The following is a 27,222-nucleotide window of genomic DNA, read 5'->3' on the forward strand; positions in this document are numbered from 1 at the left end:
TGAATTTTTCCCTATATTGTTAATTAAAGATATACATGCATTGATTAATCGTTCACAATAAGTGCATTAAATCTGTTTCATGTAGCAGGCTATCATTTTGACTTATCTCACAGACAGTCAGTCTATTAACATGAGTGTCTCGCTTGCTCAAATCTCTCAAGCCGCCCTCATACGTCTTATAAATTCCCTTTCTCTCACTCCGTAGACTGTTTGATGGCCTCTTGCTGGTTGGTTTTCTTAATGCAGGGGCTGAATAGGATTTAATGTAATCCCACTGAGTGAACAGATGGACCGATAGCATTCAGTGCCCTAATACAGACCTGTCTTTAACCCACGGGATATATTTATACCCCAGTATAGCCCCTCCCAAAGCCTCTCACTCAAACATTCACATCATCTCCACACATCAGTTTCACACGAGGAAATTTTTCACTTCGCGGCATTTGGATGAATCTTCGTTTGGGAAGCAGCCTCGCTCTTTTCAAGCGCACCCGCGTGCCATCTCCACGCGTAATGAGATTACTCCCACGTCACGGCAGGTGCACATTCACCCACGTAAGCTTCTTTACCCTATGGACATCGATGTCTACTATTGAGGGAGAGCATACAGACGCGTGTTAAACTTTTGGAGGCGCTGGATTGCATTGCCGCAGAACTTGTTGAGATTTTCCCCGTGAATTAAAGGCAGAGGGCAGCAAAGCCGTGGACGCGTTCGGTCTCTTTCTGCGGGCGTCTTTAGAGGATTTGCGTGGCTTTAACTCACGTGGTAAGTCTCGCTCAAGATCTTATTCATCAAGGAAAGTTCGTGGGGTTTTTCGCGCAACGCGACGGAATATTCGGATGTTTCTATGATGTTTGAATGTCGCTGGATGAGCAGGTGAGAGCGCGTAACTGTGCGCCTTTATTCAGTCTTTGGGTCGGATGCGTTGAGCGGTTTGGTTCGCGTGTGACGTGAATTGAAATCGGTTCTTTTCGGGAAATGGTGTGGATTGCCCGTAAACACATCGTTAAACGCATTAGACAGATGTATCGATGGAAAGCCGATGGTCTGACACGAGAAGGTTTGTGAGGATTAGGCTACTGCTCATCCATCTGCAATCTGTTGCCTCAGTCTTTCATTCATTGAAGTGAATGTGTCAGAAAGTGCTTCAGATCCCTCATCAATACTCATTTACACCGTATGATGTGAGGAAGAGACATCTTTACACATGGAAAGTTGTCTTCGTTGCGTAATGTATCACCTCATACAGAAATGTGCCATGGTATCCAGTCAAAATACTGCAGTTTTACTGTTACTACTACTGTAATACCAGTAACACTTTACAAAAGGATTGTATTAGTAAGCAATACATTAACTAACATAAACAATATAGTTTTCAGAATGTATTAATTCTGGTTGTTAGTTAATGTCAATACAGTTATTCATGTTAGTTCATGGTGCATTAATTAATCTTAAAAGCTTGATTTTTATAAACGTAGTAAATGACGAAATTAACATGAACTGTCTGGGATGAATAAATGCTGTAGTAGGAGTTTTCATTGTTAATGTTAGCTAAAACATTAACTAATTAACAGTTAACACCTTATTATAAAGTGTTACCGTAATATCTAAAGAGATTAATATGTTGAGCCCCCAAACACTGATGAAGCTTCCCTTAGAAAAATGACCAGTACATACTGTTAAACCGTGGCTAATTTTGCAAGGGTTAACACATATTTAGGTATTTTCTTTTTTAGCCTGTGTGGTAACAGTCAGGTTACTACGGTTGTGCAGTAGTCACCTGTTTTACTGTAGGCTTAACTGTTTTGGGGAGGTATGTTTACCATGGTAAATGTTTGTGGAGACTGATGTATTTCTTAATGTAGTAAGTGCTTGCTTGCGTTTTGTATTTGATCCAACAATCTTATTAAGATGATTGTCTGTGCTGTTTAACCTGACCTGACACCGAAAACTACGTTTTAATATTAATTTAGTCAGACTTGAATGAAAGAGTTCATTGTTTCAGCATATGGCACACCAGAAGCTACATAGAGATCCTCGTTTCTTTAGATTAATCTTTAAATGATCTTTAGTCTGGAAAGATCTTGCAGTTTTGATGGGCAGTAGCATCCCCGCCTCCAGTTTTCATTTTATTTTCTGCATAATTCAATTTCAGTGGGCCTGCATATTCCAGAAACACTAAATGATTATCTGTCTGTTAAACACAGTGTTAGTTAAGATCTAGATAGATACTGTAAGGTCCTCTGTTGGAGCACATATGGTTTATGCCCCTCCCACTCTCATTTATTATTGACCCCATCACATGTGTTATTTGTGATGAGTCTCCTGGCAGCAGGTGAGGTCAGCAGCTTGTCAGTGTCTCTATTACCATGACAAAGTGTTTATACCTATTAAAAATTTACAGAAATATACACATTCAGATGGATTTCAACTGGTGGGTCGCAAGTCTCATATGCTTGGACTTACTGGGGCAAAAAAAAAAACAGTAAAACAATTTTAAAAACAAGTCTTTATACTAAAGAGATATGCATCTTATGTAAGCTGTCTGTTCAGTCAAACTCTACAGGATTTTTGCAAGTACAGTATGAATCTGTCACTTGTTAAAAACAAGCCAAGGTAGATGATATTTGATATCCATAAAGCATCATGAATTAAACCATGCATGGTCAAAAAATACAACTTAGACTACATTACAGTACAGTACATGGTTTGCATTTATATTAGATGGAAAATGTTTGTGCTGAACACATTTTATTTTGTGCAGTTTATTATGGCAAAATTTAAAGGGAAAGTTCACCCAAAAAGGGACAGTTCACCCAAAAATAAAAAAATATTTCTCTAAACCTGTATGACGTTTCATTATTCTGTTGAATACAAGAGAAGATATGTGACCCGTGCTGGCAAAATGAGTCGAAATGCGCACAGTGTAATTTTGAGCTGGCGTCAAAAAAGTATAAATGTTGATTTTGGTCAAAAATTGAGGTTTTCATAAAATAAGTACATTAAGCCTCCATCTAGCAATCCCAATGATCTAAATAGTCATTAAACATATAAACTGATCTTTATTTGTATGTTTTCTGAGAGGTGTGCCGTCCTAAATGCTTAACTTATACAACGATGCGTCTCCATCCACATGTGCGTCTGACATTTTGGTTTCGATTTTTAAAACATGCAGGAATTCGAAAATAAAGTGCAGGACTTGCTTGATGTTAAAATAGTTATTAAGAGAGATAAGACATGACACGATCTTTCTCGCTCTGACTGACAGATCTGAAGCATGCACTGATGCGCGAGGGCGGGACCCCAATATATACAAACAGTCAGTTTTAAAAATATCTGTTTTGAGACTAATTTTTGCAGATATAATCTGTTATGTCTTAAGTTAATGTTTGGTTAAGTGTTGGGAATAAATATCTGATATATTAGATCCTTGCATTACAGTAGATCTTAAAGCTGTCTGTCTCAGTGTCAATCAAACAATAAAAGAAAGAAAAAAGTTTAACATATGTTTTTCCTACAGTATAGAAATGGTATTAGTTTTACCATTGATTTTAAGGTATGGATGCTTTGAATTTGCTTTTGAACTCTCATAAATCGATAAATTCGTTTTCGATAAATTGCTGACTCTATCAACTCAAACCATACATTATTTTGAAGTTGTTTAACAGAGAAGGTCAGATATAAATAACTCATTTTTGAAAATTCGCTCATTACTACTCACGAATTTGCCAGCATGGGTTACATATTTTGATAAATGTGTAACCACACAGTTGGTGCATAGTACCTACTTTTCCTACTATGGAAGTCAATACCGTCGGCTGCTTAGCATCATTTATCAAATATCTTCTTTTGCGTTCAACAGAATAAAGAAACAACATGAAGGTGAGTTAATGATGGCAGAATTTTTGGCTAAATTTGGCCCTTTAAAGTGATTTTGGTTTACCTTTGTGCATGGCCGCAGGGTTTGAAAATTAGTGAGTACAGTGGTGTTAAAAGTGAATTGCTATCCCAGAGGGAAAAAGTGCACTTAGTAAATGTACTATTTTGTGCACTAATTTTGTGTGTTTAGTATAGATAAACTTAAGAACATCACATTGACTGTACTATTTTGAAACAACATTTATTTCAATACTAGACATCTATTTAAGTATTACTTGTATTGTACCTTTTCAGGTGCATTAAAGTTCTACTCAAGAGGAGTTTTCATTAGTATATTTGTAGTGCTTAACTTTTACAAAATACTTATTTAACTGTGGTTTAGTACATTCAAGTATTATTTTTACCTGGGATCGTATGTATTATGTCTTAACCTTTTTGCCATTTAACACTTTTGATACACACTCTGTCTATATGTTTTTCGGGGTGGACATCTTCTATTTAATATATCACAATTTGGTAATACTTGGGTGGATAATTTATTTTTATGCAACAATGCATAAATGCATTATCATAGCATTATATTAATCGTTTCAATAAGCAATTTTAGGGTATATAAAAAATAACTTTGTTTAGCGCTCCTATGAATGTTTTCAGCATGACTTTGTTAAATGCTAACTCCTAAACTGAATAAAATAACATAGCCTTCTTGTGTGAACTCCGCTTTTGTCTTTAATATAAAAAATTTTTAAAACTATTTTTAAAGTTATCGTTATAATTTGTACATATTTGGCATATTATATTTAAACCCAATTGTTCTACATCTTTCTGTATTATTTTCTACAGATTTTTAGTGTTGAAATCGTTTCTTACATACATAATCATGATGATTATTGGGTGTGTATTTAAGAATGTAGTATCATGTCAGCAATAACCTGCCCACGCTGAATGATGTGCCATTTGATTACTGTTTAGGGGCTGCCCACCCCGTGTTGTCAGATATTAGTTTGAAAACAATAGGCCATACAGAAATAAATAAGTTCAGCACTGTCTTTCAGAAATAAATCAGAGACATTGCTGACAGTAACCTGCACATTCTCACTTTATTAATTTTCCCAAAGTGTCACATTAATTGCTAAAACATTAAACACTACGTCTACAGAGGATTTTTCACAATGGTATCTGGCAATACTGCGAATGCTGCACCTGTGGCCGCGGGCGACAGCTTCTCTCACAGCTGCTTGAGTCAATCTCAGTCATTTTACGCTAACATTTTATGCTTTACAGTATGTCAAAACTTAATTATATATACGAGGATGCCAATGTGAGGGTTTTACATTACTAATTAGTCATTTAGAGAACTTAAAATTGTATTTTTTAATATGGTCTGGACCTCACTACGGCCATGCCTTTGTGTACTGAAAACATGTTAGGTATTGATATTGTATTAGATCTCCACGTCATGTCTAGTGTAAAAATCTGTTTCATGAAGTAAAATTAAGATCCACTGAATAAGAGCAGAGCTTATTTACCGGTAATTACTTAATCTAGCTTCATCCACATTTCCTCCATGGAGTGACAAGAATATTATACAGGGTTCCCACGGGTCCTTGAAATCCTTGAAAGTTTGTGAATCTGGGGGAAAAATGTCAAGGCCCTGGGAAGTTTTGAAAATATACATACATAGATACAGGTCTTTGAAAGTGCTTGAATCTATTTTATGCAAGAAGTTTTCTGGAATAAAATCCATATTATTCTCTGTGTAGTGTAGAATAATATCATAAAAATTCTAGACTTTTTAAGCACACGTGCCTAACGGTTCACTTAAAATGCTTATATCTTTTGTATGCGAATGTTGATTCATACCAAAATGCTTTTTTTGCATAGTTGTGTTTGACACTTGAAAACGTCTCTGGTTACGTATGTAACTGTTGTTCCTTGAGAAGGGAATGAGACACTGCGTCTCCCTTCCCATACGTCTTGTGTCCCTGTAACGCCTGCTTTGGCAATATTTCAGATAGTGATATACTTCCTGGCTCCCGCGTCACCCTGTCTTTGTCGTTAAGCCTCACCATTGGTTGAATTTGATATACACATTCAGACACACTTACCCCTGGAAGCGTCCCCAAAGTGTCACCGCAGCGACGCAGCGCGAGTTCCCTCAAAAGGAAACTGTAACAATGTATCTTAAAAGGTAACACAATGTAACCTTGCTCTCACTTGAAATGTTCCCCAACGTTTAGTTCTTGAATTTGAGAGTATTGAAATCCACAGCTTTCAGTTTTGTCTTACATGTCTGTGATTGTGTATGCAGTGTTTCCCACAGATCTGAAATTTACTTGTGGTGGTAGCTCGTGAAAAGGGCAATCATTATAGCCACCAACAAAAAATGGTCTACTATACACGTGACAAAGAACTAATAATGTGTGACACAACACAATACTTTAATTTATTAAACATTAATATTAATTTCACATTATAGTTCATTAATCTAACCACCCCAAACTTTCTTTGCCATAAACAAAGCTGACACTGTTTGTCAAAGCACCACGAAAACACTTACTGTTTTTGCACTGATATATAAAGCAATTTGATGACCCCTTTTATCAAACTCAATTATATACAATACTATGTACAGTATATTAATAGACAGTGCAGGTCTATAGATTATAAATGTGACTGATGTTATAATGGTAATAATTTCTATTAGTTAGGCACTTTTACTGCTTCTGCTTTCTATTTCTCTATTGCCGATTAAAAAAGCTTAATCCACTCATTATTTCAGACTTAAAAGTTTACTTGCTGTCCCGATGACAGACTTTACATTACAGCTTTGCGTTTTTTATATCCTGAGTCAGCTAGAGCTTTGCTCATTCAGTATTAGCACTGCTTTTTGCTACAATCTCTGTGCAAACTGTTTAGATTTTAGTAAAGATATGGTCTATTAATTGTAAGATTATAAAAAAAATGGGATAAAGAAAAAATGAAGCGGCGCTTGGTCGTGACAAGAGCCAGCTGTTATCGCCAAAGAAACCGGAGGCACGCTGAAACAGCACTCGAGCTTTGCGCTAGCGGCCGTTCTCCGATCGACTCGGGTTTTACACACAATATTAATCAGACTTGGGACCCGAAGTAATGAACTAGGACCGACCCGGACACGACTGACCATTTAAAATATAAACCCGGAACCGTACGGGTCCCGCGTCCTCAGTGAAGAAAGACCTCTAATGGTAAAACTCTGCTCAAGTTCAGAAACATGAAAGGATACAATGTGACACTGAGGTTGCTTCGCGTTGCACCCAATTCATTGAAAAACAGAGAGCACGTGAACGGACACTCAACGGGAGAGACACAACGTGCTTGCACGCAAAATGAAACCAACTTGGATGCTATAAACACATATGCACATAAGCATATGCGACCATTTTGGTCGCAGTGTAGTTCCCTGGCTGCTCAGTTACCCCAGTATGTGCTGCAGTTGATCCAGTTTGCCGCCCTGGATGATGAGTTTATGACGCGTGCATCATCTTCATGGTCACCCGGCCCCCACCTTTCTATCTCTCGTGCGCGTTCTCTCTCGCTCGCGCTCTCTCTCTCGCTCTCTCTCGCTCTCTCCAAAACACGGGTCATCCAGTCGAGTTCAGAAAATACGGAAATTCGTAAAGTGATTTTTTTTACCTGGGCGGGTCGCAATTTACCTGGGCGCACCACCCAAGTAGAGCCTATGTATGGGAAACACTGGTATGATACTGTGAGCTCTTAGGTTGATACATTTCTGTGGTGCACAACATTGTTTGACTGTCACCGTCTGTCTCACTAAAGACATTGGTTAATAGGATTTGTTCTGCTCTCAGGCAAGTAAATGCTCATTTAGCGAATGGTCATGAGATGAATTCAGACATGCAGCGACATTTATCCCCCTAATTCATGTTGGCTACCTGGTGTCATCGTCACAGGGTTGATGTAAATAGAAATGTTATGTGACACATCTCATCTTTGCTTTTGACCTGACTGTGCTTTAAAATGTGGGTTGGCCAAAGCTGAGTGTGAAGAGCTAAGAGTTTTGAATCCGTGATTCATCGCTCTATTTAACAAAACTTTTTGTGGTTTTATACTCTGGCAAAGCCTAGAGGATCACAGGTCTTTCCCAGAGACTAAATAAAAATCAGCTTGTAGGCCTTTAGTAGGTTACCTGTCAGATTACAACATGATTTATAGCTGCTTTTCAAGCGCCACTTTCACAGCCCATGAGTGGTGTTTCCAAATATAATACACATAATTCAATTCACATAATTCGTTTTTCACAGTTTACACTTTTGCAAAGCAGCTTTACAAAAGGACACAATGTAGCATACACCTAAAAAAATATTGATCAGTTTTAAGTCCAGCGCTGGCGTCGTCTGAAGTCCTTGCAAGGGCAGGTATCATCTTTCAATATGTGTTGGGTCATTTGCGGAGGCAGGATCCGGACTGGAGCTGGTATAATCGCTAGTTGCCTCGGGTTGAGCATTTTCCGAGGTAGAGACAGAAAAGCAAATAAAGAATTTTAGTGTAGCTGCTGTTCATAGCTTTTTAGGTGGTAGGTATTAAGAACTTATTTATAACTTCATGCAAAGTTACAGGATGCAATTATGCGTATACTAGCCTGAAGAGATGTCTGAGCCCCGAATAGTGTCAGGAAGGCTGTTCCACAGTTGTGATTTGGTGCCATTTTCAAAAAAAGGATTTCTAATATAACACACAAATCTTTTACTCTATTTGCTGAGGTGACATTAGATCAGTTTTTTTTTGTTGCAAATTGAACCCCACATTTTTCTGTGCTTTGGCGGACACCATGTTGGAGACCACTGGTTTAGAGGTTTTATTTGGTCTCAATGAGATATATGACTAAAGCCCTATTCGGACGGGATTAGTTTTACAGGGGGACCTCTGAGAAAATCGTGCTTCAGAGGTCCTCTGTGTTTTTAATCCCGTCCGAATCGACCATGTCTGTGTTTTTCTCTGACGACCTCCGTAAGAATTCCAGAGCAATTTACCTACTGTTTTTCACTGAACTCATAGGTCCTCTGAGAAATGTAATCCCGTCCAAATGCAAATGTCTGTGTTTGCCCGCAATATCTTTTGAAAACACGGTTAATTTCGTGTTTTGGCCAACGTGATCTGCCGTAAGGTCTTACTAATGCACGTATATTGTATTTCCTGAGTCCCATTCATTCAGATATGAATGTTTTTTCGCATTCGGCAAAATAAAATAATTAAATCAAAACAAGCTGAATATCATACACTGTTAAGACTGGCCACTGTAATATCATTAACATTATAAGAAACTCTGTTCAAAGTTGTTCAACTCCGGAATGGTAATGTTAATTAATAAAGATAATAAATTGTTATTAATCATTATTTCTTCATTTCTTTGTGTTATTTTGATTTGTTAAAATTAAAGGCGGAGTCCACACTCTAAAAACAAACGGTGCTATATAGCACCAAAAGTGGTTCTTTGCTCGTAATCATAGAAGAACCATTTTTAGTGCCATATAGCACCGGTGAAGCACCAGTGAAGCACCAGTGTAGAACCATATAGTGCTATGTAGAACCAAATGTGGTGCTATAGTGGTGCTATTTGGCCCCTATATGGTTCTACACAGGTGCTTCACTGGTGCTTCACCGGTGCTATATGGCACTAAAAATGGTTCTTCTATGGTTACGATCCAAAGCCACAGTTTTAGTGCTATATAGCACCGTTTGTTTTTTTAGAGTGCACGATGTTTGAAAGCCAATGTTGATATTTGAAATCACCTAAACAAACACGCCCCTACCCCAATAGAATCTGGACCTTCTGTTGATAGACCCGCCCCACACATACGCAACCCTGCAACGATGACGGTTAGTAGACACGCTCCTTACTGCTGATTGGCTATAAGTGTGTTTTGGTAGTCGGCCCGTCTCCTTTTCCAAAGCGTTTTTCAAACATTGTGGACTCCGCCTTTAAATTAATAAATTACATGTTCTGTCATAATTTTACATTTACAGCAATTTATTAAACATTACAAACACGCGTATCCAGAGCACGTGCTCTTTTGCAACGCCCAAATGCATGAAACAGACACTCCCATCTCTGGAATAGCCTGCATCATTTTAATCCCGTCCGAAACGTACATAAAATCACAGACGTCCTGGGGGACACGTTGAAACCCAAACGTTGTTTGGAAAACTAATCCCGTCCGAATAGTGCTTAAGTATCGTCTGTATAGGAGTGGAAGCTAATCCCATGCTCTCTAATAATATGTCCAAGTGGGAGCATGTTAATTGAAAATAGCAAAGGCCCTAAGACAGATCCTTGTGGTTATCCATATTTTACTTGCATTAGTTTTGATGAGTCACCATTTATATGAACAAAATTATAACAATCTACAGTGAGGAAAATAAGTATTTGAACACCCTGCTTTTTTGTAAGTTCTCCCACTTAGAAATCTAAAAAAAATCCAGAAATCACAATATATGATTTGTTTAACTATTTATTTGTATGATACAGCTGCAAATAAGTATTTGAACACCTTTTTATCAGCTAAAATTCTGACCCTCAAAGACCTGTTAGTCTGCCTTTAAAATGTCCACATCCACTCCATCTATTATCCTAAATTAGATGCACCTGTTTGAAGTCATTAGCTGCATAAACACACCTGTCCACCCCATACAATCAGTAAGAATCCAACTACTAACATGCAAAGAGCTGTCCAAAGACACTAGAGACAAAATTGTACACCTCCACAAGGCTGGAAAGGTCTATGAGGAAATTGCCAAGCAGCTTGATAAAATAAGGTCTAATGTTGGAGCAAACATTAGAAAATGGAAGAAGCTAAACATGACAGTCAATCTCCCTCGGACTGGGGCTCCATGCAAGATCTCACCTCGTGGGGTCTCAATGATCCTAAGAAAGGTGAGAAATCAGCCCAAAACTACACGGGAAGAGCTGGTCAATGACCTGAAAAGAGCTGGGACCACCGTTTCCAAGGTTACTGTTGGTAATACACTAAGACGTCATGGTTTGAAATCATGCATGGCACGGAAGGTTGCCCTGCTTAAGGATGTTAATCCAGACTGTGCTGTTTTTGTGGTTTCTGTGCTCAGGAGATAATTCTACCAATGCATTAGGAGACCACAGCAACTGCACAGACATATAGAATCTCAACAGAGAATCAAACTAGATGCTTGTAAACCAGCACATGTCCAGGCCCGTCTTAAGTTTGCCAATGACTTTTTGGATGATCCAGAGGAGTCATGGGAGAAAGTGATATGGTCAGATGAGCAGCAATAACCAAATGCAACGTCATGTGTAAATATTTCAGTCCTTGTAATCTGCTATTGGATTGAATTAATTTGGTTTGATGAAAATAGATGCTTGTAAACAAACCTAATGGCATTAATACTGGTGACATGCATGAAAAGCCAGCATTTTTTAGGTTGAATGTTAATTGGATTTTCCTCAGATGACTTCAGAAGACTTGATTACTATTTCTCCCTTTTTGGGAAAGCGTATACTTAGTTTAGAATTAATCCTTTGTGTGTCCCAAAAAAAAGATAGTAAACAGGTTTGAAATGACGTAAGGGTGAGTAAATGATTTCACTATTTGTCATTTTTAGAGATTTTTATTTTTACAGCACAGGTCAGGTCTGTATCTTTTTGTAATTTCTCACGTGACATTTTTATGAAGGCAGGTTAATAAACCCTGTTTAAATGTTGATGTGGTTTGCGTGAAAATAAAGTGTCTGTCATCCTCTCTGTTTACTGTACCTTGTAACTCATAGATTTAATGAATTTGTATGATTAATTTTGCTCTTTTGGGTCGCAGATGAGAATTTGAAGTTTATAATGACTTTCTTAGATGATCAATAATGGTAAATCAATTAGAAAAGCTCACGTATTCTTCTGGAGAGTCATTTATTAAAACTTCCATCAGTTTGCCAGGATAGGTTTTGCCAAATCTAAAATAAAAAAGTTTGTATTGCTATCGTACAGATTAGTCATCTTTTGATTTGTATTAGTTACGTACTACTCTCATGAAAACAAAGTAATATGAGCCATTTTTATAATTTTACCATTTCATAATCAATCTACGTAATAACATTCTGAGATGAAAGATCTGAGGAAATGATCCCATTATGAACACACGCACACATACACAATGCAGATTATTTTACACGGTTAATTGCAAAACAGTAAAAGCTTAATCACTCAAACGTTGGCTTTTTCTTTTCAGGCAACCTCTGATAAGAAATCAGATCATTATTTTTTACCTCATATTTTGTTGTTCACCTCAGCAAACACCTGAGCCAGAACTTCATGGCCTCATTAAATGAAAAGAAACCGAATGTGTGCTGAATAGTTTGACATGAGAGCGTCTGACAGGTCAAGAGGTGTCTCTCATCATAAAAGAATAAAGGTGTTTTCCAATTCATGCGGCGCCATGTAGACCGACAGGTGTACAGTATGACGTACCACAAGAGTAATTCAAACACATACAGACCTGTGAAAATATAACCTTGATATCTGACTAGGGTTGCAAAGGGGCAGAAAGTTTCCAGAAAGTTATATTTCACACAACTTACTTATCTGTATAGCGCTTTATAGTGTTTTCACTGTACTAAAAACGGGCTGATGTCTTCCTTGTTCTATGAAGTCCCTCCTTCAGAAATACGTTAAGAGTTCTGATTGTGTAGTTTGTTTAGTTCCTATCACTACCGTATCTATATTATATATATTTATATATATATATATATATATATATATATATATATATATATATATATATATATATATATATATATATATATATATATATATATATATATATATATATATATTAATTTCTTCGAAGGGTTTTTGTCCTTCTAGGAGTTTTTCCCACCGGGTTTTCTCCTAGGGGTTTTTTTCGTCCCAGGGAGAGTCAGCCAACTTTGGCTTAACTTAGCACTTTTCTGTATACGTTACATTATTAATACATTCGCTTGTATGGTTTAACCTTAGCCGCTATATTCTACTTCTTATATTATCTATTGATTTTCTGTGTTCTCCTCTAGATCTACTCATGTAAAGCTGCTTTGCAACAATTAACAATTGTGAAAAGCGCTATATAAATAAAATTGAATTGAATTGAAGTGTGTTGTGATTCGATAGCAGCTTAGCTTGCCGTTAGCTTATCTGGCGACTGACGTATTTCTGTGGGCGGAGTTTAGTCAAAAACTGTTTTTTTTTTCGTCGTCATTTAATCGGGAATTATAAAACGGTTAGTTCCAATCCTTGATTCTGATTGGTCAATAGGTGTGCTTTATTCGCAATAAAACACTGCTATGACCGCTTCACCCAACGGTTCTATTTAATATCACTGCGCCCTTAGCAACACCCTTAGCAACACATAAACATATAATGAGACAAAGTCTGAGAACAGTTTGTTGTTTTTATTTGAACTTTCATGTTGTTTTTCGCAGTCAGGGACTATTTTTTCTAGCGGAAGGAATGCTTTTATTAATTTAACTTCATGAAAGTTGCACTAATATTTTTCTTACTTTAATATTGTGTGGTAACCGTTTTATAAAAGCAATAAGGTACTCGAGGCAAGTGCTGTATCCGCTTCGCGTCGTGCCTAACAACGCCCTTCAGCCGTTACTTATTCACGATACAGCACAGCCTCTCGTACCTTATTGCTTACGTAGAGGGCTGTAGTCCAAACCGGTCGTTCGCTGTAGACTTTGAAAGGGGAATTCTGTTAAAGGTGCAGTGTGTAATTTTTAGAAGGATCTCTTGACAAAATAGAAAATAATATACAAAACTATGTTATCAGTGGTGTATAAAGACCTTTCATAATGAACCATTATGTGTTTATTACCTTAGAACGAGACCTTTTTTTCTACATACATGGAAGTCGCCATTTTGTGCTGCCATTTTTCTACAGAAGCTCTTAATGGACAATTTTTTTACTAAGTTGTCTCCGACAATGACATGTTTGTCTGGTGGCAGCTTCTCTATGTGTTTCAAAAGCGAGGGGTGAGCAGTGGACTAAGCAATTGGTTGGTTGCAATTCGCAACCTCACCACTAGATGCCGCTAAAATTTACACACTGCACCTTTAAAGAAAATATATATCGCCTGGCAGTGAACTTTGAGGTTTATAATTTTGCAGGTATTATTTATACTCTAACAGCAACATTACACACTAACTAAAGTTTGAAAAATGGGATCAGGAAGAACGTGAGCTTTAATGGGATTTTATGGGAATTAACTAGGATTTAAGGGAATCTGTGGGAAATTTAGGGAAATTTATCTAAACTACATCATATACAAACATAAATAGCCATTTTGTTTGGTCGTAAGCAGACATGCATGCAAGGCAATACACATTTTGGACGAATCTTGATACTTGCGCTCATCATTCTAATATGAATGAATTCTGAAGGATTTTTAAACAGATAAATGCAGGCTTGATGAGCATATGGGACTATTTCAAAAACATTAAAAATAGCAATGTGTCCAAGCTTTAGGGTGGTTTTTGGGTACTTTCTTTAATTATCTCACCTAAATGTTTAGGTGTATTTGTCCTTACAGTGGTTTAATGTTGTTGTACACTAGCTTACACACAGTACAAGGAAGTTTTAAACAAATTTATGTAATTTAAATGAATACATGCAAATATGGTCATTATGACATTATTTTGTGTTCAGGTCTCAAGAAATGATCTGTGCATGTTGTGGAAGAATGCAAGTACATGCAGGGGGTGTTGCCTAAATGACCCTTTAGTAAGCAGTGTGCTGTGTGCATGTGACTGCGGAATGTGCTGGGTAGAAATTAAACTTAAATTGCATTAAATCTTGTTGATTTAAACAAAATTTTGCTCCAAGATTTTTTAAAACTACATTTAAGTTATAGGCAACTCTGCCATTTTTTTGTAAATTCCCAGTTTATTCCTGTTTAATCCCATAAATTCCTGTTAATTCCCAGAATTTTGCAACCCTAATATTAGCCTCTTTCAAACAGTAATTCTGGTAAATTAACATGAATTTACCAGTAAATACAAAAATGTGGCGTTCATACACGCAGTGACGTTCCGTCTTTTTACCAGTAAGACATCATTCACACATCAGTATCAAAATACCGTAAATTGGAGAGAAAGCAAAAGTTATCTGTGTTGTACTCAGTGTTGTATTTGTAAACAAGGTCCTTTATATCCAAGGTTCATATTTTGTTGTTTTCACGTCTGTGGCAAGAGCTGATGGTCGCGAAATTGCTCGTGACCAAACAACATTGCATTAGGCAATATCAAACCAAAACTGCGTCTTAAACAACAGTACTGTTTGCACATTAGGCTTCACAGAGGGCGTGATAAGAACGTCGGCAATTTCGGCAAGTAGGTGGTAAGCTGTTTAAAAAACTTTGATGAAGAAATGTGGATGGTAAATTTAGGTGTGCTTGACTTTTAAACAGCATGTGTGTGGAAACGTCCGTAAACAGGGCGGGGATAAATGCGTCATCTGTATCAAAACTTTATTATTGGCTCGAAACTGTCAGCACGGTCTGACATTGTCTGTTCTAAATGCCTGTAATCTATATTTTTTGTTCACACATAGCGTTTACCAGTAAATTACTGTAAATCTTACAATCTCTCTTAAAATTGGCAGCACTGATTTACCAGAAAGGTTCTGTTCACACATGACTTGTTAACTGCAATTTACCAGTAAATTACTAGTAAAGACTGCATGTGTGAAAGGGACTGTTGACTGAGTAAGATCATGTCAAAAAATGAATCTCTATCTTAATCTCACCATATGAGATGACTGGATTTGACAGACAGGCTTTGAAGAATGAGAAAACTGTCATTTGCTGTCAGAAGTCTTGGCATACAGCATTTGAGTGTTTTTAGGATTGTTATTTAGTTAATTTTGAAGCGTGACTGGTGTGTTTGTTGAGTAAATAAAGACAGAATGATCAATTTTGGCGAAACTTTTCCATTAAACTTCTGTGAGTTTAGCTTTCAGTCTGACACGTAACACGTCAGTGCGGTCATGTGCGGTTCTTCAGTAGGCTATGTTAATATCTGGTGAAATAAATCACTGCCTTCTGCCGTTCCATCAGACTGCATTTCTCCTCTGCCTCATTATGTTCTGACCGTTGTTTTTCAGCGGTCGCATCGTTCCACAGCTCCTGAAACACACAGGAGTGTAATGGATTAGCCATGTTGACAGGTTCAGTGTGGCCCATTACCTTACTGATCTCTGTCAGAAATCCAGCCCCCTCACTTCAGCTTTCAGACTGACTGATTAGAGCATTACTCACAATTCTCCAGTAATAGTGTTTTCACTCCGCGAGTGCCTGCGTGCTGCCTGAAATATTGAAAAAAATAAGTTCATAAAAAGGACATTGAGTTTTTGGCAGCTGTACTTTGTTACTTGTTGTGGTTCATTTGGATTACTTTAGCATTCTCTTTATTTTGTTACCTCTTGAGAAGTATCAGGGATTCATTTTTGAGACACGACGTGATCTTCATAAGAGTGCTAATGGTCTATGTTTTCCTAGAAGCTCCAGCTCATTTAAGATAATTACATTGTGTTGTGTGTCACTAGTAAACACACAACGTGTTCCCATTAAGCCCACAAGAACCTAATTTTAGGTGTTTTTCATAGATATTGAGATAAAATAAGAAATAAAATTTGGTAAAATGCAAGATGTATCTCTCATTTGAAAAATTATTAATTAGTAGATGTATATTTTAGAATATAAAATTAAGATATTTATGAAAAAGTCAAAGGTCTGGAGTGAGCTTAATTGGCACATTACCATTTAACCACACGTGTGTTCCAAATAAGCCCACTTCATGATTAATTCACAAAATATAAAATATTTTTGGGCCAATTTGCCTTTATTTTACACACAGTAATCAAGAGACGATAGGAAGGGTGGAGAGAGGGGCAGGGGATCGGCAAAGGACCTCGCCGGAAGTGCGGCGGTGCCATATGTCGGAGCACTGTCCACTACATCATCGGCTCTGACATAATATTGTGTCCAAACAATCCGAAACTTGTACGAAACCTGGCGAAGTGCATTCGGCACAGAGATACTCTGTAACACGTCCAACTGCTTTTTTGACACTTTGCCTACATTTAGCATGAGGAAACAACTCTATAACTGTGTTAATAATGGCGCATTTACATTGCATAGTTTGGGTTGGGTCAGCTTACTTTTGCGAGCTTTTCCATTGGGTGCAGTACGTAGTACCCAATACTTTTTTCGTACCACCTCGGCTGGAGTTCCAAGCGACCCGAGCTGATACCAAACGTGACGCGAAAAGACAGTAGATCATGGTCTGAGAAAATCGTTACTAAGCGTCATCGCTATATTATGAAAGATTAGCTACTTTAGTGCTAGCTTGCGCTGTCTTGAGCCAACATGTTGTCATCTGTGCTCTGCTATAAGTTCCCAAACTCCGTTTTAGCGATGAAAAACATCCACATGTTGAGAATCAGGGACACCATAACAGTTTTTACCAGACTTGCAGTTTGAGGCCACACATTCGTGATGAGCATGTCAGCATTATATGCTTAAATGCAACTTAAATGAGGCTCAGCGGAGTGCGTCAACTGCTGATGCCACGGGTGTTTAAACCGAAACTGTCATGAGAGAGAGAGGTTACGTTAGTGAAAAACGCGATGTGCAAACATCTATTTGTGGTGGCCAATTTTAATTTTGTGGTGGACTGAGAAATAAATAAATGTATGGGAATGTACAAGGACGCTTTCACTTGTATGATGTCATAGCAGTAGGCAGCGCAAATATAATGACGCGCCTATAATCCCTCCCACTGCGAAGTGATACTAAACTCGATGGAAAGCTAACCACGCCAAAGTAAGGTGAGCTGACCCTGACCCAAACCAAACTAAACCATGGGGTATTATGCAATGGAAAAGCGCCATAAGTCAGAATGCATGAAATACCATTGAACCACCCCTTTAACTCTTTCCCCGCCAGCTTTTTTAAAAAAAGTTGCCAGCCAGCGCCAGCATTTTTCATGATTTTAACAAAAGTTTAATGCCTTCCAGAAAATGTTCTTCTTTAAATATATAAACAAACAATATATCAAATGAAAGAACAGACCCTCTGCTTTCAAAAAAAAAAAAAAAAAAGGTTTCATCCTACCTTCATTAGTTCTCTTGTAATCACCTCTCAAACATGGGTAGGTTTCTTCAATAACACCCAATTTTTAGCAAAGAGCTGAGATAATTCAATTTTTGTGAAGGACTTTTGATAGAGATCAGATGCAGAGCGATCTTTAAAACATACACGGAGTTCTTTCTCTTTCACGTGAGGCGCTACTTCCGGGTTGTATAAGTTGCGGAAGTACGCCACCTGGTGGATAATAGTGGTATTGCGGAAAGACGGAAAATCTCGTCATTGGCGGGGAAGTGTTTTCTCTTAATTGACGAGATATCTCGTCAATGGCGGTGAAAGAGTTAATTGACATTGTCAATGGCAGGGAAAGAGTTAAAAATCAACCATGAGAAAGCATTCAAGTACATTACCAGAAACAGAATAAAGATTTTTTTAAAGTGCATAATTTGACCCCTTTAAAATTACTATAAATATTGAAAAATTAAGGTGGTGTGTACACCAAGGCATTTATGGCGGTGGCCGGCGTATGTTTTCAATTGTTTCCATTAGATGCGCAACGCTTTCCAAAAACGCTAGCAGCTGGCAGTGATATCCGTGCTGAGTGCTCAGAGATGAAAAACGTCCAACTTTGGGTGATAAGCTCAGCTTGTCAGTGTCGATTCTCACTCGGACGTCAAATCACAGTGGAGGAGTGGCGAGATAAACATCCCAACAACCAACCGGTGCATCGTTCAATGACTCATAAACAAAGCAGAAGAATCATAGCAACAAAAGCAACAAGCAGTTAAAACGCTGGCAAGCGCCTACAGTCGGCGTCCGCTTTGGTGTAGACGCCCCTAAAACAAAGTATAACTGTCTGAAACATGCTTTTGAAAACACATCATTGTACTGATGCAGTGAGTGAATGTGCTCATGAGCTCAAAACACAAGTGTGTCATATGAGATGCATTTTACTGCAGGTGTAAACATCGATGTGTCTCACCTAAACGCTTGTGACTGATTTTCATGACATGCACCTTAATAGCAGCTCTACACGAGGTCAAAATGAACATAATTACTAGAGCGAACAGTCGCAATTACGACTTAATTAAGCCCAATACCAGTTTGCCTTCACAATGATTCTTTAATTAACTCTGAACATTAGGGTTTATAAAGAGACTTCCTGCTGATAATTACAGCATTCACACGGTGCACACAGACTCATATCATAAAGCCCATCGTTCTGACACGACGCCATACCAACATAAGTCCAGACCACTGTTTGTGAAATTGTGGCGTAGGGAAAACTTCAGACAATCAAGCAGGTGTTGTCTCAGGTACTCTGAGAGATTAGGGTTGAAGTAAAGAGCACAGTTCCTGGCCATTAGCTTATTGAAAGTCCAAAGCTTCATTGTGCGTTTGATTATAAGCCGTACGCACAAAAGCACTCAATTAAGTCTCATTTCTAGAAACCGAAAATACGTTTAGAGGGAAACGCATTTATGGAATACGGCCAATCTTCTGCCAATCCGTCACCTTCCCAAAGCGTAACTCTGGAAAAATCTTACATTGATTGTCCTGAGACAGACCTTTGTTTTGAGGAACACGAGGTAGAGATGCGCTTCCGTGCTGACAACAGAGAGGATGAAATTACATCCGTGTCTCCAAACAGTCTTTCGGTTTGAAAGAACAAAAGCCATTCATAATGATAGTCAGTGAGTATGGCAGGCAATGATTGACTCGGGCGTAGAGGGTTTTGATGTAGTACGAGTGGAGAGGCTTGAAAGCAGAGGTCCCAAAAGCTTCCTGTGCGCTTGTCTCCTTTTCACTCGAAAATGAAACTTTTCATCAGGTATGTTTGGATTTGCTGATGCGATTTGATACCTGGATCACAAAAAGTTATATTTTTGTAGCTTGTGTGTTTTCAGATAGCCTCTGTAGTGTTTGCAAAGCGACGTCCTGATAACCAAAACCAATCTGTCAAGATTGTATTATAGATTCACTCGGTGGAAAGGGATTTTTTATAGTTCCACCGAGTAGCTGGTGTTTGCCTGATATGCATTTGCCTCTGATGTCACGATGTTGCTTGTTTATATTTGGAGATTTATTTTCTGTTTGTGCTGTATATCTCTGTCAGTGACTTCAGTTAGAGATGTTTCCTCTATCACTGGTACTTGAACATCGGGATAAAATAGGCTGCAGAACAAACAAAACATATGTTTGTGTATCAAGGAGTCATATTCAGAGGTCTTTAGCTAGACTGAATGCAACCTCCATTTATTTTATAGCTTTTATTTTATGTTTTTTTCTTTCTCTGTCAGTATGAGTCAGCACTACCAGATAGAGAAAGCATCACAAATTCATCATAAATATTTTAAAGATGCAGTGTGTAGATTTTTAGCTAAATTTAACAACTTAAAATGGCAACTTCCATGTAAGGATGTACCCAGCCTTGACCCATCTTCAATGCTCTAACTGAGGGAAGGAGGTTGTTCCCCAAAATCTCTCAATACATGGCGCTGGTCATCCTCTCCTTAATACAGTGCAGTCGCCCTGTCCCATGTGCAGAAAAACACCCCAAAGCATGATGCTACCACCCCCATTCTTCACAGTAGGGATGGTGTTCTTAGGATTGTACTTATCATTCTTCTTCCACCAAACACTTTTAGTGGAATTATGACCAAAAAGTTATATTTTGGTCTTATCTGACCACATGACTTTCTCCCATGACTCCTCTGGATCATCCAAATGGTCATTGGCTAACTTAAGACGGGCCTGGACATGTGCTGGTTTAAGCAGGGGAACCTTCCGTGTCATGCATGATTTCAAACCATGACGTCTTAGTGTATTACCAACAATAACCTTGGAAACGGTGGTTCCAGCTCTTTTCAGGTCATTGACCAGCTCCTCCCGTATAGTTCTGGGCTGATTTCTCTTTTCTTAGGATCATTGAGACCCCACGAGGTGAGATCTTGCATGGAGCCCCAGTCCGAGGGAGATTGACAGTCATGTTAAGCTTCTTCCATTTTCTAATGATTGCTCCAACAGTGGACATTTTTTCACCAAGCTGCTTGGCAATTTCCCAGTAGCCCTTTCCAGCCTTGTGGAGGTGTACAATTTTGTCTCTAGTGTCTTTGGACAGCTCTTTGGTCTTGGCCATGTCAGTAGTTGGATTCTTACTGATTGTATGGTGTGGACAGGTGTCTTTATGCAGCTAACGACCTCAAACAGGTACATCTAATTTAGGATAATAATGTAGTGAAGGTTGACATTTTAAAGGCAGACTAACAGGTCTTTGAGGGTCAAAATTCTAGTTAATAGACAGGTGTTCAAATACTTTTTTTGCAGCTGTATCATACAAATAAATAGTTAAAAATCATATATTGTGATTTCTGGATTTTTTTTAAAGATTATGTCTCTCACAGTGGACATGCACCTACAATGACAATTTCAGACCCCTCCGTGATTTCTAAGTGGGAGAACTTGCAAAATAGCAGGGTGTTCAAATACTTATTTTCCTCACTGTATAAAAACATCTCATTCTAAGCTAATAAAACAATACAGTTCATTATGTAAGGTCTTTATACACCACTTATAATATAGCTATGTAGATTATATTTCATTTCTGTCAAGAGATCCTGGAAGGTGAAATATGGACCAAACATCTTCAGGAGGAAGTATAATATGTTTGTATATATATCTCACATTGATGATACTCAGAGAATCTAAATGTAGGAGAGGTTTAGTGAGTGATAATGTAATGCAAACGTATAAAAGTGAAAATTATTTATGTTTTTTCTTTTTAAAGGTCCACTGTTTAAGGTTAGTGTACCGATTAAAGGGTGGTTTCCCAGATAGGGCTTATCCTAGTCCCAGACTAAAATGCTTGTTTGAGCTGCCTTAATTTAAAAACATCTTGCACTGATTTATTTTAACATATATCAGTGCCATAGTTTTGTTTTAAAGATGCACACCAATAATGTTTTTACCAAGGTATGTTTGTAAAAACTACTTAAATGTCCTAATATAACTAAGGCCTATTTCTGGATTAATCTACAACCTGTCCAGGATACCGTCCCTAAACCCACCAAAATCTATGTTTAGGTGTTTATCATAGATAATGCAATAGTTTATAAGATAAAACGTTAAAATGCAAGATTTATCTCTCATTCAAAAGTGCATTAATCAATCCTTCCAGAAAAAAAATTTGTTCTGATTGTTGCAGGCAAAAATCCTTGATCTTGCAGCACATTTTCTTAAAAAATGTTATGGAATATGCAGGATAATTATGCAATTTTATGCGATGAAATTGGGGGAACTTGCAAAAATTGCAGGAACTTGCAAAAACTGTTTGCAGCTTTTCAGTGATGTTCACGTCACAAAATCACATTGCAACCAATCGGAAGGCATAAACGCATAGAAGTCCTCCACTTTAGAGGATTCCAGAGTGTCCACTAATCTATAGCAGGGTTCCTCAAATCTTACCCTGGAGGGCTGGACACTATAAAGTTTAGGTCCAACCCTAATCAAAGTGACCTACCTGTGATTTTCTAGTGATCATGATGAAGACCTTGATTAGCTTGCTCAGGTGTGTTTGATCAGTGTTGGAAGTAAACTCTGCAGTGCTCCAGACCTCCAGGGTAAGATTTGAGGAACCCTGATCTATAGCGTCGTTGGCAGGGCAGCCAGAGCGCTTTTTGACACTCCCGCAGGTGGCGGTTTGAACGTACAGTCATAGTAGGAATAAAGAATACTATGCAAGTCAATGGAGCCTCTGGTTTGGTTACGAACATTCCTCAAACAAAACAATGTATACAGGTTTGTAACAACATGAGAGTAAATGATGATAGAATTTTTATTTTTGGTTAAACTATCCCTTTAAAGTTAACAATGCAACTTCAAAACATTCCTGATGTGCAATTATTGCTGTTTTCAATAGTCATGTTTACATATACCTATTTTAAGGTGCATTTTGAGATATCGCATAAAGATACCGCTGGATGGAAACACCAAAATGCGCATTAAAAACTGAGTTGGATACATTTCTTATCCGATAAGACGACATGAGCATTTTCGACATTAGCTTTTTTGTGACTTCCTTTTCTGTCTGAACTGGAGCATGATGAGATAAAATAACTGGACTAACTAGTGCACTGATTTTGTTGCACAGCATTTAAGTGTTGTTTTGGTCATTCTGAAATGTTTTAGCAGAAGTCTGCATGGTCATATAATGACTTCCAGAACTATCTGTCATGACTGTGTTACCAAAAAGTAGACATCTGTGTCTTACAGCGAGTTGTCAGGAGGACCATGTTTACCGAGTTTCCACCGTGTGCGTGAATTTTGAAAAACACTTTGGAAAAGGGAGTCGGGCTGACTATCAAAACACACTTGCAGCCAATCAGCAGTAAGGTGTGTGTCTACCAACCGACATCGTTGCCTGGGTTGCGTATGTGTGGGGCGGGTCTATCAAAAGAAGGTCCAGATTCTATTGGGGTAGGGGCGTGTTTGTTAAGTTGATTTCAAATGTCAACATTGTCTTTCAGAGATCATGCACCCCGCCTTTAACGCAGCTTCAAGGGGCTACCAAACGATGCATAAGGATCTTATCTAGCCAAACAATTGTCATTTTTGTCAAGAAAAATAAAAAATATGCACTTTAAACCACAACTTCTTGTCTTGCACCAGCATGACCTCATGTATTACATAATCATATCGAAAGGTCATGCCTGACGCAATTATGGATGAAAACATAGCTACTGACAAGTAAAATGATCAGAAGTGATCTGTGCTAGGGGACACTCCACTTTTTTGAAAATATGCACATTTTTTTGCTCCCCTAAAGTTAAACATTTGATATTTACAGGTTTGGAATCCATTCAGCTGATCTCTGGGACTTTGCTGTTATAACATGGCTGCAAGAGGCGCAATTATATTGCGCAGTGCCCAAAAACAATCCCCTGCTATTGAAGTTATCAAGGGGACTATTTTCAGGTTCTGCGTAATAACATTGCGCCTCCTGCACTCATGTTACAGCAGCAAAGTCCTTGATTTTTACGCCAGAATGAGAGTATAGTTCCTAGACATATCTGCCTAGAAAATCACAACATTTAATTTTCCGTCAGTCTTTGTACACGATGTAACTACAGAAGAGTCAAGTTTTAAATAGGAAAAATATACGAACTCTTTGGTTATTTTTAGCACGATGCTAATGGTCTAATCAGATTTAATGGATTGTGCTAAGCTATGCTAAAAGTAGGGATGAAACTAAAGATTATTTTAATAATCGATTAATCTTTAGATTATTTTTTCGATTAATCGATGAATCGTATAAAAAAAACAAAAAACAAGAAAAGCATTCATTTCCAACCCCTTATTCAAAACAGAACTAAAATCTTTAGAAATTGCACAAACATGTTGCTCCTTGAACATACCTGAGCTGTTACAATAATAATAAAATAAAATAAAAATGGACTAACACAAAAAAATACACATGTATGCTTTACATCTGCCAAATATATAGACTTTTTTATGATGCATTTCCCATCAAGAAGCCTCTCTTGATGGGATCAAAAAGATGTATAAGTTACTAGTACACTCTTAGAAATAAAGGTACAAAAGTTGTCACTGGACAGTACTCTTTCAAAAAGGTACACCTTTCTTTGTACCCAAAAAGTGCATATTAGTACTTCAAAAGTACATATTGGCAGTTCAAAGATACATATTTGTACCTAAATGGTACATATTAGGACCTTTTATAATGGGTACTGCCCCAGTAACAGCTTTGTACCTTTTATATTTGACGTTATGTGTTTTCTCTGATCGGATAGCATTTGTTAAAACTGTTCCATTTACATTTGGCCACATACATGCGTCTTGTGAAAACGGAAAATGCGTCTTCTACTCCCGCGCAAAATGCAAATACACCATTCATTACTTAGCCTTAAAAATGGAAGACGATGTTTATGCAACAAAAGACGGCACTTACTGTATGTTGGGCCGGGAACATGCGTCTCCTTGCTCGGCATGAGCTGGAGCGCGCAGGAAAGAGCAGCAGGAAAGTGATGGCGCGATGATATTACGTACAGGTCCATGACGGGGAAAAGCGTTCATACAACTCTCTCTCAAAGTTTTATTTAATTGTTTAATATCAGTGGAGTTTGTCATTGGAGTTTTTTATTCGTTCTAGAAACTTTGTTTACCCGCTGTCGTCGCTCCATAAAGCATAAGCGTGTCGTCTTTGTTTGTTTTGTTTGCCGGCTAACTTCCAGGTGACGCGCTTACGTTTGAGATGAGTAAAACACTGACATGTGGTTTTCCTCTACCTTTGCTGGTTTTTTTTATCTTTTCTCCGCCGCTTTGTCTTTTCTCCGTGCTGTCTATGAGCCGCCGAACTCTTTGCCTACTATATAGTATAGAAATAGGCTGTTTGGGACGCAGCACGAGTGTGTTCACTCCGCTCCGCGCTTAACTGAAGTGTTTCTTTTTTCTTTTTTAAATTAAACGTTTCTGCGTCACGACGAATCGATAATGAAATTCGTTGCCAACTCTTTTAGTAATCGATTTTTATCGATTTAATCGATTCGTTGTTGCAGCCCTAGCTAAAAGTGTTAGCGCGACACCCGGAGATCAGCTGAATGGAATCAAATGTTTAGCTCTAGGGGAGCTGGAAAATGAGCATATTTTAAAAAAAGTAGAGTGTCCCTTTAAACCTTAAAGAATTCATAATGATTAGCTTGTGCTTTCTTGGGCCACTGCAGTATATCCATTCAGATTATAAAGACTCATATCAGAGTGTGAAACATCCTGACTTTACTTCCTGAAACGATTAGTTAAAATATGAAAAAAATGACCTTATTTCTCCCGGAGTAAAGCTTATTTCCCCGTCACATCCCAAACCTACCAGATGCGTTGCTCTCGGACTCTTTTCCAGGTGGAAGTTTACTGACCCTCAGACATGTTGCAAACTTCAAAGCCGCACTTTGCTGTGGTTTGTTACATTTCTCAGCCAGTGAGCGCTATCTGTCTCTTTACTCACTTCAAAGGAAAATGTTATATGCGCATCAAGTGCTTCTTCACTGCCGTTATTACACGCGCCTCCAAGTTGAGACTTTGTCCCCAAAGCAAACCTTCTATTATTTTTATAATGTAAAACGACTGAAGTAACTTGATTATTGCTGGGAAATTGGCTCATTCACTGTCTGTTTTGATAGCAAAAATTAATTAGAATGTTCTGTGAGTAAACTTCAAAGTTCTTGGGATTGCTTTTTATGACAAACAGTAAAAAACTTTCTCAAAGAGATCAAATGAAACTTGGCATTCAAATCCCTGTGAGGTCTCCATCTTTAAAGGGCATCAATTATATGAGTTACGCCTCGTACGGTCGACCGTCATTATGTTGCTCATGAATGTGAGAGAAGCTCTTCCTCTGTATAACAGACTGTAATCTGCATCTCTATGGTTGCAGGTGAGCATGCTGTAACGCTCGAAGATGCGCCAGGGGTCGTGGCTCTTTAAATGGTTGGGAATAAGCATCTGCGTCCTTCTGCTCACCGTTGTGAGTCATTCTCAAGATTCAGAAGGTATGTACCTGCTTTCAAAGTCTCTTCAGTGGCTGATAAACACAAGATTGTTTTATGCAGCCAAACTTGCCTTTCTTGCATCAAATGTCAGTGGTATTTCTGCTGTGGATGTACTGAATTCAAATGGCATTTGTGTTTTGTAAACTCTGTCTAGGCTCTGTTCCAAAAACTAGTGAGCTGCATTTTTAGTCATCATTGGCGTGTTTAAGCTGATGGACAGCATCATTACTCTTTACTTCTTTTGACTAAAGCCTAAGCTGACATTGTACGTATACTTCACAGTGAAGTAAATCCTAGAATGCATTGTGACACAAGAACATATTGAATTAAGATGGTCAGTGATGCAAAAGAAATGTTGATAATACAGTAAATGTAATTAATCCAACAGTACAAGCTGTAGATAGGAAATAGTTAATATTATAATATCAAATGAACAATGTTTTAACTGTAACTGTATCTGTAGTTGCTTTCTGTGTAGTGGTTTAAATCGCTAACTCTTGAGATTAAATTTTGTTTTGACTGCAACTAATACACCAGAATCCCTAATTTGTACATTATTAATCATTGACAATGTTGGACAGTAGTTACGAGGTATTTTAACTAATAATATTACTTTCTCTGGTATTTTTT

At 37.9% G+C, this 27,222-nt stretch overlaps 1 protein-coding gene across 3 annotated transcripts in view; it reads left to right on the top strand.

Moving 5' to 3' along the window:
* The first annotated feature begins 321 nt into the window (after nt 1–321).
* pcdh15b (protocadherin-related 15b) overlaps nt 322–27,222 on the top strand; it is a 297,173-nt gene continuing 270,272 nt past the window's right edge. For 2 of the 3 annotated variants that reach the window (XM_055175304.2, XM_073866716.1), the window contains exons 1-2: nt 322–877; nt 26,478–26,592. In XM_055175304.2, coding sequence (XP_055031279.2) covers nt 26,502–26,592 — 91 coding nt within the window. In that variant the 5' untranslated portion in view covers nt 322–877; nt 26,478–26,501. The remainder of the gene's footprint in view (nt 878–26,477; nt 26,593–27,222) is intronic. The other variant, XM_073866717.1, reaches the window with a different exon arrangement.

Source organism: Misgurnus anguillicaudatus, chromosome 4 (genome assembly GCF_027580225.2).
Source record: "Misgurnus anguillicaudatus chromosome 4, ASM2758022v2, whole genome shotgun sequence".
NCBI classification, from domain to species: Eukaryota; Metazoa; Chordata; class Actinopteri; order Cypriniformes; family Cobitidae; genus Misgurnus; species Misgurnus anguillicaudatus.